This window comes from Poecilia mexicana, unplaced genomic scaffold (assembly GCF_051168715.1).
Source record: "Poecilia mexicana isolate PSO_F unplaced genomic scaffold, ASM5116871v1 scaffold_10, whole genome shotgun sequence".
NCBI classification, from domain to species: domain Eukaryota; kingdom Metazoa; phylum Chordata; class Actinopteri; order Cyprinodontiformes; family Poeciliidae; genus Poecilia; species Poecilia mexicana.
The window spans coordinates 6256967-6279936 of NW_028263379.1; the positions used below are offsets into that span (position 1 = coordinate 6256967).

The window sequence follows — 22970 nt, forward strand, 5'->3', positions numbered from 1 at the left end:
GTTTCGGTACTCTGCTCAAACATTATGAATACTGTTCCAAGTTATCTTTAACAGAAAATAAGCTGAATGTTGTTTTGAAAAAACACTGCAAAAAACTAACTCAATATCCTAATGGTTAGTTTACAAAAGTTGCAAAGATTCTGGTTTGATGTCAGGAAACTCTGACACTATGGGCAGTAGCGTTAAATGCCTGAACATCGGGGTGGCCACTAGAAGTGTGAAAATGAATTCTCATGCTCCCTGAACCAATCTTTCCTGGTTTAAGCCCAGAAGACCCAGCTATCAGGATTCCTTGAGAACTTGTTCCCTCCCTAAATAACCTTCTTGTTGTTTAAGGGGTGAAAAATAAATTTTTATCTTCACTTTGAGAGCGATAACCTGTTTGTTTATCAAGGCTCTGTGACGTTTTTAACCCAGGCAGTGCACACATACAACCCATTTTTACACCCTAATTTAAACTCTATTTGACTGATACCACACAGGAAATAGTCATTCGATCTCTGCAGAACTACAAGCTTCACACCTCTCCCACATCTCCGCTGCTCCGTCTGGATTTGAATCTGTGAAATCAGACTAGCATCATGTATCCAATCTGCATGCTTGCCAAGCAGAAAAGCCTAAAAATAAATATTCTATCTCATCTTCTATGAACTGAAATAAGATTAGAGGGTGTGTTTGAGTGCATTTAGAGGTAGAATTCATCAGCTACCACAAACTGCAGCTTCATTTCTTAGCTAATCCCCAGCAGATCTGATCACACCAGGCTCCAAAAGCTGAGACTAAAAAGTTAAGTCTCAGCTTTGTGAGACCAATTATTTGAGGGACCAAAAGTGAGGGACCAATTATTTGTTATATTTTTAAGACAGTACATCACATTAATTAAAGACTCTAATTTGTCAAATTGAGCCTTTTTAAGAGAATCAACCTGTGGTGTTGTAATAGCCAGCTATCAGAACTGGAGATGAATAATTATTAATGTGAACTTTACAAATCTCTAAAATGATCTGAAAAGGTGTAGTTGATGGAATGCATGCTTAATTAACTCAATACTTCAAATATAATTGGCCTAGTTCATGGACTCTTGGATGAACTTTTTAATACCCAAAAGGATTTTATGTTCTTAAAGTCTGCCTTCATGAAAATGTATTAATTTACAAAAAGTCCTAGTTAGGGGTTAAAGGCAAATAGAGACATTTACGCTTTGAAAAGAAACTCCCCACTGTTGTTTTAAACTTAAGAACAGATTTGATGTCTTTGTGTTCACCCCATGTTGGAAGAGGTTTTTGCTGATTCTTTGTTTCTGATTTGTGTCCCCCTGTGACCTGTTACATCACCAGATTTAGGTTTTTAGATAAACAGAGTAAATCAGTACTGTTTTCTCCTTTGTGTCATGTGGAGTGGTTGGTGGTGGTGAGGAGAGACGCAGAGACCCAGGTTGTAGAAGAAAATGATGAATGAATGAATGAAGAGTGTAGCTCAAAAACAGTCCAGATCTCAGGCAGCAAGGCAGAGCAGAAACACAGAGGCTCAACCCTTAAAAATAAATACACAGAAACACGGGTCATGACACTTTGGAGGCTATGAGCATCATTTTGCATTTCTCACCTTTAAAACCAGAAAGATATTCAGAAAATGGGAGAAATTGAGGGTCAATGGAATGCTTTTAAATTCATTAGTGTGTGTGTGTGTGTGTGTGCGTGTGCGCGCGTGTGTGTGTGTGTGCGTGTGTGTATGTGTGTGTGTGTGTGTGTGCATGCGTGTGTGTGTGCCTCAACAGAATGCAGTTTTACTCTATAGCATTTTGCTGTTAGTGACTTCTACCTTTGACCTAAATAGTCATCAAACATTTAGATGTAAATATTTTTACATTTTTAAAGTAAATAAAAAAAATATTTTCACAGTTTGTTTTTACTGTATTAGAGTTTGTCCTCAAGTCAGTTATTTATTTTTTTGTCTTTTTTTTCCAGTCAAGATCAATACTCAAATTTATTGACGTTCATAGGCAGATTATACGAAAGTGACTGATTATGCTCTCATCCAAAATTCGTCATACAGACTGAATCTCAAGACATTGCTGAAAGATCCATTCAATGATTGGTGCAAAAAGTCCAGTGGTAAAATTTCTTTGCATATATTTTTCCACATGCATCAATAAAATCTCCAAATGAATATGACGGTATGATGATTGTATTGAGTCTTCTAATAAACATTGTTGTATATGATATTCTTGATTTGACTCAAAGCATTCTAGCTAATATTGTTGGACAGACAAGGTTTTATTCCAATATAGTTTAGTTTGTCACCATGCCCAGAGGCTATTTGTTATGGTGGGATGAATTCCCTTCTGACTGACGCTTACATCCATGTGAAAGGATAATGCTGACAGATAGCTCCTCCACTCTGAGCCTTTGAAGATACACAGAGTCCCATCAGTTACTAAAATTGGTTTAACCCCAAATACACTCTCAGTCAATTTAGGTTTAAATGGTAAAAGCGGGAAATGGTGAAAAAATTCTGCTATGTTGTCTGAGTTTATGAGGATAATGGCTTTGGGTCAGGTTCTTTTTTCCTGATGCAGCTGCAGGATAAAACGAAAGCAAAAGCCAATCAAAGCAACAGAGATTTGGACTGATACTGTAATAGCACTGAGGTGGAAGAAGCGGCCGGCTTTTCTTATAAATAGCAGCTTTCCTCGATAATAGAAAGAAACCTGCTTTCTGAATATAATACTTGCCTTTAGAACACTGTAGAGAGATTACCTTTAATATTCGGTATGAAACTGGAAATTTTCGAGACAGAGAGAGAACATGATAGGTGCGACAGAAGGAAAGGAAATGAGAAAAGCTCATTTCCTTGTGAAAAGTGTAAAACAAAGAAAACCTAAACCCGAACTGAAGTCTTCTGAATTTCAAGAGTGTGCAAAGAAAAAACAAAGCGAATTCATTTGTGGGTTGTTAAAGCAATCAGTCTTCTAGTTCACAGCACCGCACTGGGAGAGTTTGGTGTCCCTAATTAAATAGAGGCGCATTTATTGAGCAGCTCGCGCTCAGAGGTGGTAGTATGTGAAAGCTGCGTGTCTGCGCGCGCTGCCGCACCTGTGCCGCCCGCTTCTCCCCGTGCGTCAGAACATGGCAACTCTTTAAACCTTTCCCCCACACGGGAGGAGGCTGCAGACCGCCTCGATCCTGTGAAGCGTTCACGGGGCTCTCCTGCTGCTGCTCTCCGGATCGAACCACCGTGTTTACACCGTCAGCGCGGCTGCTACCGCACAGCGTCTCATTTAAAAACTTCCGGTGAGAATTTGACACCTGGGAAGAGTGGGACGAGATAATTACTGCTCCTTTCTCCCACCAGCGCGATTTTAACAGATAACTTCCAGAGGCATCATGCAAGTTTACATGGCTGTGATATTCGCTTATGGAGTGTCTGGTAAGTTCAGCAACTTAATGACCGGATGATGATTTGAACTCTGCCCGCTTTATTTAGGACGATTTTTTTTACAGTTTACCTTTCCAATTTAAATCGTCTCACATTTGCATTGATCATAAAACAGAACTGAAAAATTAGAACAAGATTGCACTGAAGGGATTTTACTGTGAATATGTCGATTTTTCATCCATCTCAGAGTTATGGTGTAAATTGCCTTTCATGTAACAGCTAGAGCTTTCTTGAAGCACTGTTCCAGCTCATAATCTGTTTAAAAAATCGCTTATCTTCACGTCATGATAGTAATGTACATTCAGTCAGATGTTTGCCTTGTGTTTGATCCCATTTTTTTCTGTTATATTGTGCATTTTCTGAGGTAGACTAATCTGTGTATTTGAGGCATTTTTGCTAGCTGTGAGATAAGCATATTTATTCCATATTGTAGCATCAGCTGTGAACCTTTTTCATTCAGTTACTGTCCTGCTGCTTCAGTGGGATTCTGTGTTACTGAGGGAAGCTACTGTTTCTAGATGAGGGGAATCCAACATACAGTTTACATACAATTTCACTTTAAGTAACAGCTTTGGAACAATTTAAAACCAAAACCATTAGAGAACTGAAACTCTTCAGTTTATTCTTCAGTTTGTAAATCAGTTTGTTATATTCTGCTCTTTTTTGATATAAAGTAAGGGAACGCATCAACAGATTGTTTCTTTAAATAGTATAGAACTTATCAAGACAGTGGTAGTGGTTTATCTTGACTGGCAGCCTCCGTGGTCACCTTGCCTCTGTAACTTGAATAATGTGCCCACCACATTCCTTCTCTGTGTTTACTAGGTTTCAGCATGTGCTAACAATGGGAAAGGCTGTCAGTGGGGAGTTATCAGACTGGCCGTTCATCCAAGGAAGTTATAATACAACTCGTTTAATAGGATTATGTTTCCATTTTCGTTTTACAGAGTTCTATTGGAGATCTTCATCCTAAACATTTCTGTTTGGTTACAGTTGATCAAACAAACATATCGTTTTCTACATATTTTTGTGAATCAGCCAGATATCAGAAACAGACTTCACTATTTTTAGAAGCAAATTGCTGATGAACAGAGCAGAAACTGAAAAATGAGGGGGTGTTTTCTCATTCATTAAAGTAACATCTACTTTTATTGTTTCCATTATTTGAATTTAGCTTTTTGCTGAAATGTTTCAGCTCAAAGATTTTCATATCAGTGAAAAAGAAGCTGAATAAATAAAACAAAAGCCTTCAAATTATCATTTTTTTAATGAAGCAACAAAGTGTTCCCACCCAACCTGCCCCAGTTATTTTAACACATCAATTAACTGTGGTTAATAGAGGTGGTTGTTTTGAATTTATCTCTCACTAAACCAATCCATTCACTTGAGTCATTTAGTGAGTGTTGCTTAAATAATTTGTCAGAATCAGCAAGTCAACCTCTTGGTGAACTAGTCAAAGTCCAGACTTTGAGGACATTATTGTTTTATTTGTTTTCTCAAGACTTCATGAAGTCTGGACTTTGACTGGAGGAGATAACATCTCAGCTCATCAGTTCTGTTTATGACCTTAACAGGCCATGAAAATAATGTATCTGAAAAAGTTCAGCCAGTTTAATTCCGTTCAATACAATTCTCCAGTTGGAGACAAAAAGGATTAAATTTAGTTTATTTTCTTTCCATTTTATGTATTCTATGCTATTTTGACAATAAACAAGTTAGACACCGTGACCAAAAGCAGAAAGAGTCCTATAATGGAAATCGGCTCTCTTTTATGAGGTAAAAACACATTTTGCACAGATTAGACACTTTTTGGCCAAATTGTGCTAAAAATGACAGCTCTGTGTGGTACATCTTTCACTAAAACTTTCACTAAAATATGCTTCAGCTGATTCAGTCCTAACTATGAAGTTTTAACCAAGATATAGATTTAAAAGTCTGAGCCGTTCTTTTGTGTCTGGACAAGGATTTTTACTGTATTTTGTAATGTTTACTTGGATGCTTACATTGTTTTTTCTAATTTACTGTTTAATTACTAATAAATAAGGTAGGATAACAACAACATTAGTGATGTCACTATCAAAATATTATCCTTACACATGTACCAAAAGTTAGCATTTTTTATCTGATGACTGTGGAGCTGTTCTTCATTTTTATTTTATTATTTTGTCTTTATGTGGAAATTACTTCCGAAACTCTTTAGCGTAAAGGGTACTGAAAAAATAAAGAGCTAAAGGCAACATTATTTTCTTTAGTGGCTTCAGTAAATGAAAACACAAATGAGTCAGTTGTGAAATATATGGGATGAAAGTAGCAACCTCAGACACATTTCCTAGAAGAGAGACAGTAGGAAACAAAAATACAGAGTCTAATGAATTATTTGTAAAAGCAAGACACAACAAATCATGTTCATCTGGAAACAGTGTGCACATAAATGTTTACAAGAAAATAATTTTGATTGTGACAAAAAATAAATAACAAAAACAGATGAAACCTGTAATGAAAAAAGAATAACAAAAAAACAGATCAAACTTGTAATGGAAAAAAGCAACAAAAACAGATGAAACCTGTAATGGTGCAATTAGCCATCCATTGCAATACAGGATTTAATTTATAGAAGAGGTAATTCCTTTGTTTCTTTTGTTTTTGTGGTTTCAGTTACTACCTCTATGAAAAAAAAACATTATTTTTACATTTTTTGTGTTTAGTCTTTCTTTCTTCTTTGGGCAAAAACATTAGCTTCAGTCAGACTTCAAAGAAACGTGGAAATCAGCCAGGCCAAGTGACATACGCCTGCAAACTTCCCCGAGTTTAAAATGACTGTCATAGATGAGTACTGGAATTATGAGTATTCACTATTTTAGCTAGATTCACGATTTCCATCTCTGGTCTTACTAATAAGATTTAACACATCCCGTCTTCCATGGCAAAAGATGAAGATTAGCATGTTATTTTAGGGGCTTTCGTTTTCACCTTCTTCTTTTCGCTTCCTTGAGAGTGAAAGAACATCTTCTGCCAGACCTCCAACTGTGAAGCAGCTGAGTCAGACACATAACCCGCTCCACTTCCAGGTTACATCAAACATTTATACTGACTATACCTTGTTCTATTCTCCTACAGTTTGCTTTCTTTCAGAGGCGATAACTAAAACATTTATCGACATATTCGACATAAAAGTTAAATCTCTGGCTTTTTTGTTGCCATATCACTTTAGGTTTTATTTAGATAATGAAATCAAGGATTTACATTATAGCATTAGGCATTAAAAAGCAATAATCCTGTTGGGTAACTGACAAAAAGAAAAATAAATATTATAGTGAATCTGTCTGTCACTTTAGTACCACAGGTTGCCCGGTAGATTTGTCATCTCTCATATCAGCTAAGCTGCTAATATTTCAGGCATGGTTGGGTCTCAGGGTGTGCTCACACCTGGTGGTCCGGGAACCAAAATTGTAGCATTTGTTACACTTGCTGTCGCTTTCCCACTGCAGTGTCAAATGAACCAAACCCTTTGAGCAACCTGTTCCCCCCTTTGCCTGTGGTGGCGCTGCACCAAGAACTACTGAAGGAAACGACATGAAAACCTGTCACTCTGACAACTTCCTTCTTCACAAAATGTAAACAAAAATGGGGTGTGTCACATCAGATTTTAATTTCATATTGTTGTGATGGAAACTTAAGATATCTGTGCACAAAGATATTTTTTTAAGGAACTGAAGCAGGGCTGGAAATAAGATCCAAAAAAGCTACTCCAGCTTGCAGTACTGAATGTGCTGCCTGATGTTGTGTACTTAAAGTGAAAACCTTTTAGAAGACCATTTAGAAGGCTTTTACATTGCCCTGATGCATTAAAATTTTTTAACTTAAAACTTTTATTTCTTTTATAAATGCTTGGAAATAAAACAGAACAATTGAGAACAGCATAAGATCCACACATGAATCTCAACTTATGGTAAATAGTGCACTATTGTTTTATATACAATGTCAGAGTGGAAGGCAGGGATGAGAAAATTGTGTCTGCTAAACAGACATTGAGGACATTATTGTTTTATTTGTTTTCTAATAGCTACATTTCTTCTGCAAAGGTTGAAACATGACCGGCATGCTTTATTAGAGATTCAGGTTTATGACTGTAAGTTTTATAGCCAGTGCAGAAATTTAACATTTTAAAAGAAGAATTGTGAATTTGATTTTGATGGAAGCCATTTATTCAAAACAATTCCTTGTTTGTTTTTGGTTTTTTTTGTGATGTACAAGTTTTTGAGAAGCAAAAGTGTTTTGACCTTTATAGCAACATTAAAGTTTACACTGGGTTTCCCTCATTTTATTTGCTTCAAGGGGTATTTTACATTTCCCAATAGGTCGTTAAATAAGAATTGTTTTCCTTTTTGTCCATTTAGTATGCATAAATGTTTAAAGTATCCTTAGATCATGAGTTAAGTAAAAACAGAATTAACCTTTAGAATGTTATTTCCTGATGCTTGTATAGAAAATGAAGAAACAGCTTGCTCAGCATCGGCACAACATAATAGCTGTTTCCCTGCTGTCTCCCTCAGCTCTGCCTCACATGTGGCTGCAGGTCTGTTGTGATTGTTAACATCAGTTCCTCTTAAGCTGAAAAATGCAGCAGCTCACATTTAAGCAAAGTTGAGGATGCCATTCTCTTACAATTTTTCAAGGTAGTTTAGCTCTCATAATGCACTGCGTTCTTTAGAGGCAGTTTCTGTCTGAGGCCGACACGCGTCCTGCTTGATCTGATTACAGTGAACAGCAGAGTACAGGTGTGAATGCATTCGGGACACATTGAGGACAGTCAGATTCCAGAGCTCAGGTCACATTCAGCGTTTGCTGCTGAGGCTTTGGACATATTCTGCAAACATAAGCCACCTCTTTGCCTGTTTTTGCTCTTTACAAGAAACCAAGTTTCCATCAGAATCTTTTTTCTAGCTTATCTGTCTTTTGCATTAAGTTAAGTCCAAACAAACAGGCGGTCTTTTCAAGGAAACCCCCGCTGCTACTTAACCACAAGTAGATATGGTTGCAGTGCCTAAATGCAGGAAGCTGACTTTTTGAGTCCAAAGCTGTATATGTTTTGTCATAACTTATTTATGAAAACACAGCAAAATCCAGAACACATCTTGTTCAGATAATTGAAGCATAGAAGTAGTCATTACTTTATTGTGCAGCATTATTCATTTATCGTCCTACTTGCAAGCTTCTGGCTGTGTAAAATGCTGATTCTGAAATGATGTCCTTAAAACCAAAAATATGATCTAAAATAATAATTATTTTTATAAATGTATCCACACTTTAAGGTTATATTTATAGACTCAAACATACTGACTATACCTTGTTCTATTCTGTTTATGTTTGGCTTACCTTTGGCAAAAGATTTAACAAGAATTAACAAGATTCAGACATAATTCTTGATTAATCCACTGTTTTAGTAGTATTAATAGAATGGGTATTGGTTCATAGTTTCCTTTTAAGCCCATGTCTTGTTTTCACTGAGTAATACGGCACAGATGGGTATAGATTGGTGAGTTGTTTTTTTGGTTTTTTTCTCTGTTTGCGATGTAAAAGCGGGCGTACAACCTTCTGATTTGGACGACACTGGTGATTCAATATTTCTAGGACAAATAAGGACATGGTAATATCTTTATATATCTTATATAAGGATACATAAAGGCATATCCTTTTATAGGACACATCTTATAGATCTCTGCAGCACATAGATGTATAATATCTGTGTGCTGCAGAGATGTTCTTAAAATATAAAAACAGCTTCTTAAAAATCCCCTCTTTTATAATCAGATCTATCTGAATACTTCTTAGCGCTGGGTGCAAACAACCTCTTATACACGCAGCAGATCAGCCTTAATACTTCAAATTAATAACTGGTTTAAAAAAATGGCTGGTTATGGATCTTAGACCCATTTGGATTATCATAAAAAGACTGATTTCTTCTCTGTGTAGCTCATAATCTGTTCTGCATCAAGACATTTCTAAACTTCAAGCTTAGAGCTTATTCATTTGCAGAACCTCAACAATACTTAATTTTCACTCACAGTCACGAGAGACATGGGCTAAAATCAAATGAGGTGATTATGCTGCTGTTTATGTGAGGATGTACTAATTAACCAGAAGGTACTCAAGACAACTGCTGCAGGGGCAATTTACAAAGTTTTTATCATTTTTCATTTAATTGTTAACTAATCCAGGTAAAGAGCTAATCAAGTACTGTATTTGGAAATAATTCTTTAGCAGAGCTTTAATTAAAAGTAATCAACAATTCATGTTTTATTGTGAATGTTTTGATGGGCTGTTGGCTTTTATACATTTTCTCTGTTTTTAACCATAAACGGAACAGATTTATTGAGAAGGCAGAAAAGCGGAGACCATGAGTCACTACTGGAGGAGATGATTTATCTGTCATTGACGAAGCCTTTTAATTTATTGCAGCCGTTGCTGAACGTTTTTGCAAGTGCAGTTTCATTTTTGTCAATCTTTACTCAATTTTCTGTTATCTCTGGTTTTTCATGGCAGTAGCTGCATAAATTCACAGAACAACCTATAAAATATTACGTTTCATGACCATGACGACTGCCTTTGCAGTTGTTTTATAGATTTAAAACATTAAACAAAGCTTTCCTTTCATTTGCGTGTTAATTGTATTTTAAATGAAAAGAATAAAAGAGATTTTCTGAATTTTTCATTTAACCATTTAAAATGATTTTATACAATATTAGAATTACATTAAAATGCAAATAAACAAATAATTTAATTCCTTTTTAAAGTAAAAGAAAATAAACCATTATCTAAAATGCAATAACATTCTTTTAGTGTACGCTTCATTATTTGCACCACATAATGCATCTGCAGCTCAAAAAGACATTTTACAAAAGCTAAGGTCTTTCTGCTTGACTTGGTATCAACACAGCCTATAAGCCCATCTGCTGACTACTGTTTTCATTAATCATCTGATAGCAAAGGGTGCTTAATAGATTTTTCTTTTTTGTACAGAACTGTTTGAAGCTAAATTTGCCACTTGACAGTTTTGGGTAGAACATATTTACAAACAGAATCTTTTTCATATTCAATGAAAAATGTATATATTTTTGTTTCAGTTTTAGTTTATTTGCGGCTGTGACTGCGTTCTTTCAAGAAGTGGCCTTTTGAGTCTTCAGACGCCAGTTAACAATTTATTCATTACTTCACTAGTTGACAATTACTTCAGTCTTTGATTAATCATGATTAATCCAAATAGTTGCTTCAACCCTACATGCATTTGTCAGACTTTTGCTTCTTTTTGCAGCATGTACAACATCATGGCCAGACAAATTGTAAGAAAAAACACAGTAGCTTGGCAAGAGCTACATAAAACTGAGCATTTCAGTTCCTCTATATAACATTTTTTTTTTAGGAAAGAGTCTTTAGAGCATTTAATTAAGCATACTGTGAAAACCTTGATTTAAGTCATATTTTTGTGACTCTGTTTTGATTGCAGCACTCAATACCACAGAGGAGAAGGGTACATGCCCACTTGGATATTTTCCCTGTGGCAATCTGACAGTTTGCCTCCCGCAGCTCCTGCACTGCAACGGCATTGATGACTGTGGAAACCAGGCAGACGAGGAGAACTGTGGTGAGTTTTGTTCCGAACTTGAAGGTTGTAGTTTCACACTGACTGCCAAATGGCTTTATCCCTAATGAATAATGGCTTTTATATAATGGCAATATATTGATTAATGAATTGAATGATGACTAAGTCAGAGATTTATCTGTGGACTATCACTTAAATGTCACATAGTTCATTTTTTGAGGCACATCAGTCCATTCTGCAGAAAAACATCCACACAAAATGATGCCAACAGGTTGGATGATGTTCTTGAACCAGTTTTTTTTTTCTCCAAATGAAATGATTGGGATTAGGCAGTATTTCCAAACTGCAGTCTAGCTCACTACGTTGGTTTTAGGGTAAAAGGTGTGTCCTTTCTGATCGGTACATGACGCTCAGCCTCAGCCAGAATCCTCACAAGGTCTTTGGCTTTTGTTCCGGTCTTCATGCCTGTGTTCTGCACCTAAACACATTCATCTATGGGACACAGAAGCAGTCCCCTTTGTAAACAGTGTGATAGCTGGAATTCCTCAGGGTGTTTAGACTTGTGTGTAAATGTGACAGCAGATGAACGAGAGACTCTTAAGGATCTGGAATTTTTCAGGATGAATCAGATAAACCCTGTGGCGGTCCACAAATCTTTTCTTGATATCTTGGCTAATTCCTTTAAATGTCTGGTAGTAAATATATTTGCCCTTTTATCAATAACAACTGGAACTTTCAATATCTAACAAGTTATTTTTGCAATTGCTCCTCAGATTAATTTCACTCCCTGCTATGACGAGGGTGAAATTATCGTAATAACCCGATTTTGGCTGGAAAGCTCAACATCTCCTCTTTCAGAAACCCTTGGTAGCACAAAGTGTGGAGGAATTATGGTACTACAAATATGGCTGGATGGCTGGCGCTCCGTTTAGGACTTAGAGGGTTAATGGAGATTTGGTAATCCTAAATATTAAGACTGATTTAATATCAGATGATGAGAAAGACTTGTTGATTAAAAATATCAGCCTGTATATTATTTCTTTGTGCATATCTTTCTTCATACAAAACAACAAACTCTTTTTAATTATTTTAATTTCTTTTCATATTTATTCATATTTACTTTTATATTAATCTGGTTTTGCAGTGACGCAGCTAAACTGACACTTTTTTCCTTTCAGTCCATTATTTAAAAAAGGGATTTGGACTTTATGTTGAATTTGAACAGAGCTTATTGTAATCCAACATATTTTCTGTAATCATCTTATGCTGCCACATTTAATTTATCAGAACATTGCACTGAAATGAACAATTTTACTATTTGGAGTAAAATATTATTTCAAAAATATATCCCTAGTATTACGTGGCAGTCTTTTTTTTCATTTAGGGTTTTATTTGTTTGTCTTTGCTCCCTCTTACTGGCTTTTCATTAACCTATGACATGAATTTCAACATGAGAGCATTATCCTCATTTAAGCATGTTAGCATCTTGGTAATTAGATGTTATTTATTCATTATTTTTCATGTAGCCTTGCTTCTTTTGGTTCTATAGAAAACTCCTGACTCCCCTGTGATTCTGTGCATTCATGTTCTCGCTGGCTCATTTATATGCTCAATTTGTTCCTGAGATTTACACAGAAAGAAAAATGCCATGTTTTCTTGCACAGATAATCTATTCATTCTGGCCTTGAACTTTTCCACTTTTGAAACATATGGTCTATATCTATCTGCAAGTTCTCATTATGCCTCTAGATGAAAAACTATTTCCTGTGGCAGAATAAATCTTATTGTGAGACTTCAAAAAGATGTAAGATGAAAAGGAAATAATAATGATCAACCAATATTCGGTGGAATTACACTTGTAGCATTATTCACCGCAAATGTGTAGTACCTTCAATCTAAGCTGCTTCGACTGACCTTTTGAACTGATTCATTGACGGTATGTTACTGGGAAAGAGGAAATAGAAATAAGGCTCTGATTTATTGCTCAAACACTATGAAGGTCTGTCGTACTTTATGAAAATATTTCACTGACAACTATTAAAATAATCCCTCTTGCTTTTTCTGCAGAAAGAATCACATTTTCTTAAAATATAAGGAAAATGTCTCAGTAAGATTTGAAGTTTTTCCTTTCGATGAGAGACAAAAGTAAATTTTGCTCAAGTCAGATGGGTCAGATGAAGATTTTCAGGAGATGTAGTGGAGATTGTATTTAGAAATGTTGAAGAAACAAACTGGCTGACTTGGTTTTTATTTCAGAAAAAGGACAGTTTCACTCTGATATTAAAAAACAAAACTTACTGAAACAGAAAACTTGGTCAAACACGTTGCCCACCTCTGACCAAGAGAGAAGCTGTAGGATTCTGTTGAGGTAAAGAGTAGAGCAACAAAATCTTTCCACTGAAGAATACAAATACATCCATCCTGAAATAATAATAATGCTGACATTTTCTATTTGAGCAGGGTAAGACTGGCTGTCAAAACACTGAAAATAAAACATCTAAATTTCCCTGGACGTTGGAGCCTATATTTTTCTCAAGTGATCTATTTTAACACATCACTAAACAATCTAAGAGAAGCAGCTATGAATTATTGAACGTTTTTAACTGACATTTTGTTGGCATATGTTCCTGCCAACCCGATGGTTTATGTCAGGAGTGTCCTGGTCCCGTCTGGCCCGTGTCATGCCAGTTTTAGCTCCAATACAGTTGACTCAAATGGTCCAATATGTGTTAATGGGCCACGATCCCAGCTTGCTCTGTGTTGTTGTTGGTAGTTATTGAAGCTGCTCTCTGTAGAACTTCTCTGATGCAATCTCTGAAACGATCTGATTCTCTGCAGCTTTTTGTGAGTGACAGGTTTAATGAACTCAGGATTACATCATTTGTGACAGGATGAGCATGAAAATCACACTTGTTCTTCTGCCATCAGTTCCTCTGTGATTTAGTTGTTTTCTGTTTTCTTTAAAAGAAGTAGTAGTACATTTTTAAAAATTTGAATATTGCATGAAAATGAAACTCGTATATCTCAATCCTTTGTTTCTAGTAATTTTGATGATTATAGCTTAATCAGTTAATTAACGCAGAACACCTGCAGAGTTTCCCAGGACCTTTAAATGGTCTCTCTCTCTGGGTCACAGTCATGGGGAAGACGGCTGACTGGACACATGTCCAAACCAATCCTGGAAGAAAAACTTGCAGCAGAAGGGAGCATGGGGTTGAACTGAATTTCATGCCACACTTTTCAGATTGTATTTGTGAAAAGAAATTGGAATTTTAAAAAATCTAGGTCCATCTCATAATAATGTTATCTTCAAGATATATAAATCATTTTGCTTGAGTATCTGACAATGATGCACTAAGTCATAGGAGAGCTAAAAATGTTGCACCTGCAAATCACAGAGACGTTAGAGGACCTGAACCCAAATACCGTACGCTGAGAAAGGCACCATGACAACGGAGTCAGGACACAGTAAGAGCGCCGAGTTACTGAGAAAGCATTAATTGAAGTTTATAGCACTGTTTGCAGCACCGTTATAAAACAAAATTGCCTGACTCTTTTCCCCATTCGATGGATATCGCTCTCTGCCATGGAGACTAACCTTTTACTTTGACCTTCACATCTAAACCTTTAAAATCCATTTTTGTTGTTGGACCTTTTAATATCTCTACTGTTGACTTGACCTAAAACGTTGCCTCACTGTTTGCTATATACTGCTTTTGTCGTATGTCTTTATTGAACCAGAAAATGCTATTTAGGTTTTTTTTACAGGATTCTACATGTAAAGGAAACATTATGAAGTGTTTTAGCATTTCAGCATAATCTTCTCACCTGATCCACAACCTAAGTTTTGTCACATCAGGATTATGCATGACTGATTTCCTGACTGTTATCTTTTAAAGGACAATCATCAGTCATGACAGCCTGTAAAGCAGCTGTCAGATTATAATGAATTAATCTTCCCTGTTGGCTGCCATCTGTGTCCCAGCTTTTATTCAGTCACAAAAAAATATGGTCTGATGTCAGATATTTGTCAGGAAATGTTTATGGGTTCAAGTTAGAATAACTTAATCTTTTTTTTATCCAGCCTGACATGTATACTATTGGTCCATTCCAGACTCTCATAAAATAAATCGCCATAAAAGTTTCCATTTCCCATCTTCTGCAGTTTTCGTGTTCGTCCTTTGATGTTCTCTTTTATTACTTGTAACGCCTCAGACACTTTCCCTGTTCCAGTATCACGGTCCACTCACATTCCATGTAATGAACATCACATCAGAAAAATAAGTCGGATGTCTTCAGCTGTTTGGGAGAAGGGGAAGTGGATACAGTTTGACTCGTTTAACAGCCAATGTGAGTCCACATTGTACCAGATTTTGGCAGCTTGCCGGTTACCTGCTGGGCAGAGTTCCCAAATGCCAAGTACAATTAATTTCCACAAAAAAAGAAACAATCAGCAATAGCCTCTTTGTTATTAATAATTCATTCATCACACAAATTCACTTAGTGACGTTCTAATGGATTTCCTCTGGAAAATGAGAACAATGTCAGCATTTCCTCTGTAGGTTTTTAGATTATTTCTTGAAAGTTTATGACCAACACCTCACTGAACTTAGCAAAGACACTGCAGTGTGTGCTGTAAATGCAGAGGACAGCTGTTCTAATTAAAGTTGTATCAGCATTTTTCACATGATAGATTTCTTTACTTTATCAGGGAAGAAAGATTTCTTCCTTATCATTATGATAACCAAGAAATATTTAGGACTTAGTTTAGGATGCAATGACCAGGAGAGTTTTATAGCAGAAAATTAACTTTTTATTGAATGATGCAATTCTGACTCCATGTAGCGTGACCTATGGAAAAGAAATTGCGACTTATTGACTGGGAGAGATTGTAAGTCTGATTGATAACTGTAAAACAAGTAATATTTTCTTTGCACAATTTTATATATTCAGGCAATAAAGAGCTAAAATAACACCCAATTTGCAAATTGTTTTCGGGCAAATTGAAGAAAAAAAAAGTTGTGGCAGGGGCTGAGGAGAGTGAATATTTTCAGCAATATGAACAAAATGGTAATTATTTGAAAATGGTTGCTGTATTTATCCAACTTTATTACATGAACTAAAAGCATATTTGGATGCACCAAAAACTCAGTTTAGGTCTGACCCTCTCATTAAATTAATGAGAATGATTTAAAATGCCTGGTTACTAAAAGATTAACACATTTTCCATTAATACAAAATTTTAATTTGTCAGTTATATTTTTCTCCCAATTAAAATTAAGTCTTCACACAATTTGCACAGTTTGAGTTGCAGTCACACACAATCAGACCAAGGGCATCAAAAGGCTCCCAGGTCGCACTTTGGACATCCCTTATTTGGGAGTTTGTCTGATTCAATACCTAATGAGTTAATTTGCTGGCATCCTTTTTTATTAACACAAGCCAGATGTAAAGCCTTTTACTGTGCGAACTGAAATCGCCTAATTAAAAGTAAAAGCTCTTTAAAAAAATCACTTGCATAATAAGTCCTACTAACAGCTAAGAGTATGAAAAGTATTATGATTAGGCTGCTGTTTATTGTCAAACACCTTCTGTATCATAATCTCAGCTGCCAGGACTTTGTTACTGGCAACAGCTTGGAGATTAAAAATCAGCCCCATTTTATCAAATAGGCAAAAAAAACAGAAGACTCTGTTTTACAAAAACGGGTCATAATATATTATGCAGAAGCAATAGAATAGGATTTTCCTGTAAAGTCTCCCACTTTCCCTGCAGTGCCTGTGGTCTGTACAGTGGCAAACAGAACTCATCCTCAGCCGTTTGAAATATGGTGTCAATACCTCAAGACGGAGGTTTGGGACGTTAATAAATGCTTAAACAAAAACCTTTTACTTTTTAGCTGATGCTGCCCGCGCTGGAAGCATGAGCGCTGTTAAAAGTAACACTGACTCATGTTCTATTGTTGTTTTTCTGTGACCCTTTAGGGCACCAGTTGTCAGCTCTGTGTTCTAAAAGACTGAGTGATGAGAAGTGGTTTCTGTCTTTTGAACAATCTGGATCTAAACCAGTGGAACTGTCAATATTCCAGTACTAGAACCCCTAAATGGGTCGCTTTGACAACTGGATAGTGAAACGACTTAGGAGCTTCAAAGAAAACTTATATTCTTATTTTTAAAATTTGATCAACTTGAATTTAAATTATAGAATATGATTTAGGCCCGGTTTAGACGGAGCTGATTTTCGGTGGAAGCGTAATATTTTTTGTTACAATCCAGTTGCTTTTATACACATCTCTAGTGAGCAGAGTCTCTGACTTTGGCACTTTTTGAAACGAGGTGTCAGAGTGAAAGTTTTCATGAAGACCCCTCACAGAGGTGAGAAGTGCTCTGCAGGTGTGAAAGTGAACATGTGCTGACTGCAGGGCTGCAGTTTGTTCTACACATGGATGGACAGATTTAAACAAAAACAATGGCAGATAGTATTGTGCTTTGTGTGCTATGTAATCAGTTTAAAATAACTTCTGATACAGAATATGTTGCTATTTTCTAAATGCAGTGGAGGCCAACGGTCAAAGGCGTCTGTGCATTTTGACGACATGCTAAAATCACAACGCCATACAGTGGCCTGGCATGACATCTACAGCAGACTCCATGTGTCTGCGATTTTGTCTAAACATGGAACTTTTTCCCAATCAGTATCTGGAAATACTGGCAGTTTCCAAACAGCCATTTCATGTACTTGTGACCTTAGAGGGAAATAATTAATAATGCCTCTGTCGCATGCTTGCATTAGTTTAAAAACTGCAGTAAAAGCAAACAGAATTACAAAACCACTCATGCACAAAGCATACATTACCATCCATTACACTGTGCATACAGATACTTATACCTAATAGTGGTTTTATTTTTGGAGTGTTTCTTGTCTGAGGATATACTTGATGTGTAATGATGTTAAATCATTAATTCTATGTAGGAATCAAAACCTACAAGTGCAGGTTTTCCTCAGTGATATCCAGTAGTTACAGCCTCAACCAGCCACAGCTACACTGTGTTATTTATATTTATATAGTTTATTCTTAGGATTTTCACAGACCTTTTGGTACGCTAAATTGATTTCTGACCTAATTTTCTTCAGATTCTTGCATGAACTAATGCGAAATTCTGCTCACTCTCAACCCCTCTGCTCTCATAGTTGTCACCATTTAGCTTTAAGTTGCTGTTTAAGTTGCAGTCTGCAGCAGCGATTTTCAGTCATGTTCTTCTGGTCCCACTGCAGGGCCTGTTTTAGCTGCTTCTCTGCTGTCACACACCTTACTTAAATGTATCTGTGATCACTAGACCTAGTCATTCACCAACTGATGGTAGTTGAGCAGGTGATGAAATCATTTGAATCAGGTGGAGTGCAGACTCATCTAAACCATGAGGAACCGTGGTCCCACAGGACCAGGACTCAGAATCCTTGGTCTCTTGTTTATAGCAGGGTTTGCAAAGTCCAGTCCTCAAGTGCCATTATCCTCGAATTTCTAGATGGAGCCCTGCTCCAACACAGCTGAATAAAATGACTGAGTTCCCTCAGAGGCACTCAGTCATTCAGGTCTGGTAACAAGTCATTCATTTGAGGCAAGTAAGTAGGAGAAGGGAAGCAAAAGTTGCAGGATTGTCTTGGACTGAACTTCAGTACTTCTGGTCTTTATTACTAAATTATGCTGTTTTATTCTGTTCTACTGTCAAACTGCTCATTTGGGTGTCAAGTCAAAAAATCTGTCTTATAAATTAAGAATGATCCATCTTCAAATCGATAAACACTTGTTCATTTGTTGTTAATAGGTTAGTTTAGATGTTTGTTACTAAGCAATAACCAAACTTGAACACGTCTGTCCAGCACTTCTTATGGTTTCTGTGGGATAAGTATTTACAGGGTAAATCTTTTATTTCAGAAATTTGCCATGTTTGAAAGAGTGAAGCAGTTTTAGGAAAATACATGAGGTGGAAAATACAGTGAGTGAGTTTAAAGACAATCAGATACAGCTGGAGAGAAAATGTGTTGTGGATAGAAATGATTTCTGATGTACTCCTTGTATTTGGTTCTGATTTTCTTTCTGCTCTGGTCCTTGGTAATCCACAGCAGCAGTATCTTTAAATGTGTCTCTTTAATTATGTAGTTGATCATTTCCTGCTGCCATCAAACACCAAGGTTTACATGAAGTAAAAAATCTTTGTCTGCCTGCTTTAAGCATTTCAAACTGAAATGGTCTGCTGATAAATTGACTGAATTTAATGTGTGGGAAAAGTGAGTAAGGGTTTTAGCATATTAGATCAAGGTTTACTCTGGTACAAACGAGGAAAAATTAACCCTGTAAATGTAAATGGTTAAACTTATTTCTGTAAAGCTCCTATTAAATTGATCTTAGTAGTGTAACATGCAGCTCAGTCTTTTTATGAATTGTGCATCAGCTTTTTTTTTTTTTTTGTCTACTGAGAAAACATCCGACAGTAGAAAAGTAAATATTTGTACATGGTATTAATATAAGGCAACTGCAACCTCAATGTTGCTGGGTTGCTTTATTGAAAATTGTCTATCCCAAACTATTTACTTTTAACATCTTAATGTATTCTTAAAATACTGAATAGAAATAAAACACATATAGATTATTGATTTTTAGGGTTATATTGGACTTGAGAGGAAAAATAAGCATTCAGTATTTCCAAGTTTTAAAGTTTCTCCACTTAGAAAGAATGGAGAGGTCTGTAATGTTCATTATAGGTACATCTCAACAATGAGAGGCAGAACCTAAAAAAATCATGATTTTTAAATAACTACTATTTTATTGAATTAAATAATTTATGATACAATATGAATATAAATACTGCAGAAACATTAATTTTAAATTCCAGACATCAGGCGTTTCCTGTAGCTCTTGATCAGGTTTGCAGACACCGGAGTAGAAGTTTTGGTCGAGTAAACAAATATGGCCGACTGGGAAAAAGTAATGTTGATACTTTGTGGACTATTTTTAACAGAGAAAAAAATATATCCAAAACAGAAATCTGATGTCAATGGGACTTTCTGGTGCACCAGGGGAGTTATGTTATCTTCTGCATTTTCGATTCCTCTATTGCAGGGGTCCCCAAACTACGGCCCGCGGGCCGGATCCGGCCCGCCTCCACATTTGGTCTGGCCCCCTGAACAATACCAGAGAGCATTCAGATTTTTTTTTCATTTATTGTATTTTCCGATTTATATGTGGATTTTTCTTCAACCACCAGGGGGCTCTTTAGCAGGAAGTGTGTCCTGTAAACTGTGGGGCGCTTTGCTGCCATCTGTTGGACTTTTAGGGAACTGCTTGACTTTTATGTTATTTAATCAGGTTGTTTGCTAGCGGTAGAGCAGATGAACACACGTGTCTGTTATGAACGCCGCATTCCTCGAAGCAATGCATGTAAGTAGCAGCTTATACTTGAAAACGAGCCTTTATGTTAACGTATGAGAAATTAATATGTTAAAGTTACATTCCCTCAATGGAATATATATTAGTCAGTCCCAGTGACCGTTTCACTCATGGGTTTTTCCCATGTGCTTTCTGGGTAAAACTCAATCGAGAAACGCGCCCCCCCACCCCCTCCTCAACAATCTATGTGGCCCTCACAGGAAAAAGTTTGGGGACCACTGCTCTATTGTAACCTCACTTTCTGATTGGCTGAATGTCACATTAATCATATGCATCCTTGTTTGCCCTTGGGGGACACCCAAAACTCTGTGATATTGGCTCAAGACAATTCATCATGTTGAATATCTCAGATGAGATTTTGGATCGGAGCAGTCCCAACGTCTCACCAAGCAGTTCAGATCACGTTTATCATGTGAGATATAGAGCAGGAATAACTCATACGATTATGTTAAGAGTCATCCTGATATTTTTGGATGATTAAAATTGTTAGAATAAAAAAATCTGGACAAATATCAGCATAAATAGGTTTCTGAAATGAAAATTTGGAGATCAAGAAGCAAAAAAGAAATTTGTAAAACCACCAAAATGTTGGAGAAGCAAACAAAAACCATTATTGACATCTTCATTTGTTCCACTTAAGATCAACAACATTTGGGTAGCTGAACCAGCAGATTGTAAACCCAGTGTTGCTTTATTATGCATTAGAGCCAGGAGCCTAATGCCTCCCTTGTAAATGTGCTGAAAGCTGCAGCCTTTCATGCACACAGAGGTATAAATCACTTGTCTCTATAAAAGACTGAAATCAATCGAATACATGTGGTGAATATTTTAACATGAACAAGCAACCATTATAAAAAAAATTACATCTTTGAATTATTATATCTTTTATTATCATTATTAAATGTCTTAAGCTGCTCAGGAAGCTCTTTACAATATTTCAGATGTGCCAAAACTTTTTCTACTTCTTCTCTCCATGTGGAGGGACAGACGTCATGAACTACAACAGCTGTGCAGCATAGCAATATGGTGCAAAAATGGTCAACACGAAAAAACAAAGCAATAAGTCACTCAGCCTGAAATGAAGTATTACACAGAAAATCACCCGGTGGCTTCTGCATCTATATTTAGCGGGTGATCCGTCAATAGTTGTTTGTTTAGGGCTTAAGATATGATCTCAGAGTAGAAGCAGCACTACACAGCAATGGAAAAATAATTTGATCTGTAAAGGATTAAAACTAAAAATAATAAACAGCACAATTTCAATAGGCCTTCGCAGCGCTTAGCTGCTCGGGCCTAAAAAACTGTAATGCTAATTGGTAAATGGTGTAAACGAGCTCATTGCTCTTTAGTCCCTTCAGGTGCAGTTTTCTTCCAATTCACAGATGTTCACTATTCCTTGATCATTTGCGGTTTTCAGCTTATTTTAAGATGCCTCGCTTTGCTGCTCTTGTCTCCATCTTTCCCCATTTTTTTCACAGCTATTTAATGTCAGCTGTTAAGAAAGAGACATTTTCTTCTACCTCTTCTGGTATTCTTTTTTTGCCATCGCCAGGTTTCTGCTGCAGATTCAGAGTTTGAGTGACGGAGCATATGCCCAGGAGGGGGTGGAGCACAGCATGGTCACAAGCTGTGATTTACATTTATTAGAGCCCCCCGACTTGCTTGGATTGGTTGCCTTTTTATGTAGTGTAGATGGATTTATAGGAATCACATTAGACTGCGACAGTAAGAAGGCAACTTATTAAAATGACTTATGTAAGAAAGCTTATTACTTTTCAAGCTGCACAGTTTTATAACTATTCTTGTGTTTGAAGCAGAACTGTTTTTGCTCAGTTTGTGTTTCTCTGTTAAATGCTCAACAACATAGCCTGACAGCATAAGTATGATAAAGGGAGTAGCAACATCAAACTTAGAGTGTATGCTCATTACAGCAATGTAAGGTGCCTTAGTAACAGAGCATTGGTAGCAGTTCTCTGACTGTGAAAGACTGGATCAGAAACTGAAGACCTGATGAGATCAGTTTGATGTGGGTTGGTTTGAACATCCAGATCTGTTTAACATATGTGTAGTTTATATTTACCTGGTTACTAAAAGCTTTAAGTTGCGACTACTTACCAGAGCAAGCACTGCTGTGTTCATTTATTTGATCAATAAAACCAACAACCTGTTCATGTGGGTGTTGCTAACCTTTAAAGTGTTGCTGCTGAATGTTCTCACATTTTATTCTGGGGTAGAGCAGCATTTTAAAAATGATTCATTATTGAAATGTCGGGATAAATATAGACTCAGACAAGCAGGTTCTGACCTTTAGAAAACATTTTTTGCAGATGTGAAATTTTGGCTAAATTTGCACATGGGCGTATCACTTCAGTTGTACATGATTAGGAAATTGTTACTCAGCGAGAACACCATAGTAAGATTTCAAAAGCTGTTTGAGGTGTTCAGCGAAAAGTTTGAACCAGCTTTGAAGTCTATTAAAGGAGA

General features: G+C 36.5%; 1 protein-coding gene across 1 annotated transcript in view; it reads left to right on the forward strand.

The window, feature by feature from the left end:
- The first annotated feature begins 2810 nt into the window (after positions 1-2810).
- The window catches only part of rxfp1 (relaxin family peptide receptor 1), a 95049-nt gene continuing 74889 nt past the window's right edge, over positions 2811-22970 (forward strand). Inside the window, exons 1-2 of the mRNA XM_014981980.2 lie at positions 2811-3429; positions 10943-11080. Coding sequence (XP_014837466.2) covers positions 3387-3429; positions 10943-11080 — 181 coding nt within the window. The 5' untranslated portion in view covers positions 2811-3386. The remainder of the gene's footprint in view (positions 3430-10942; positions 11081-22970) is intronic.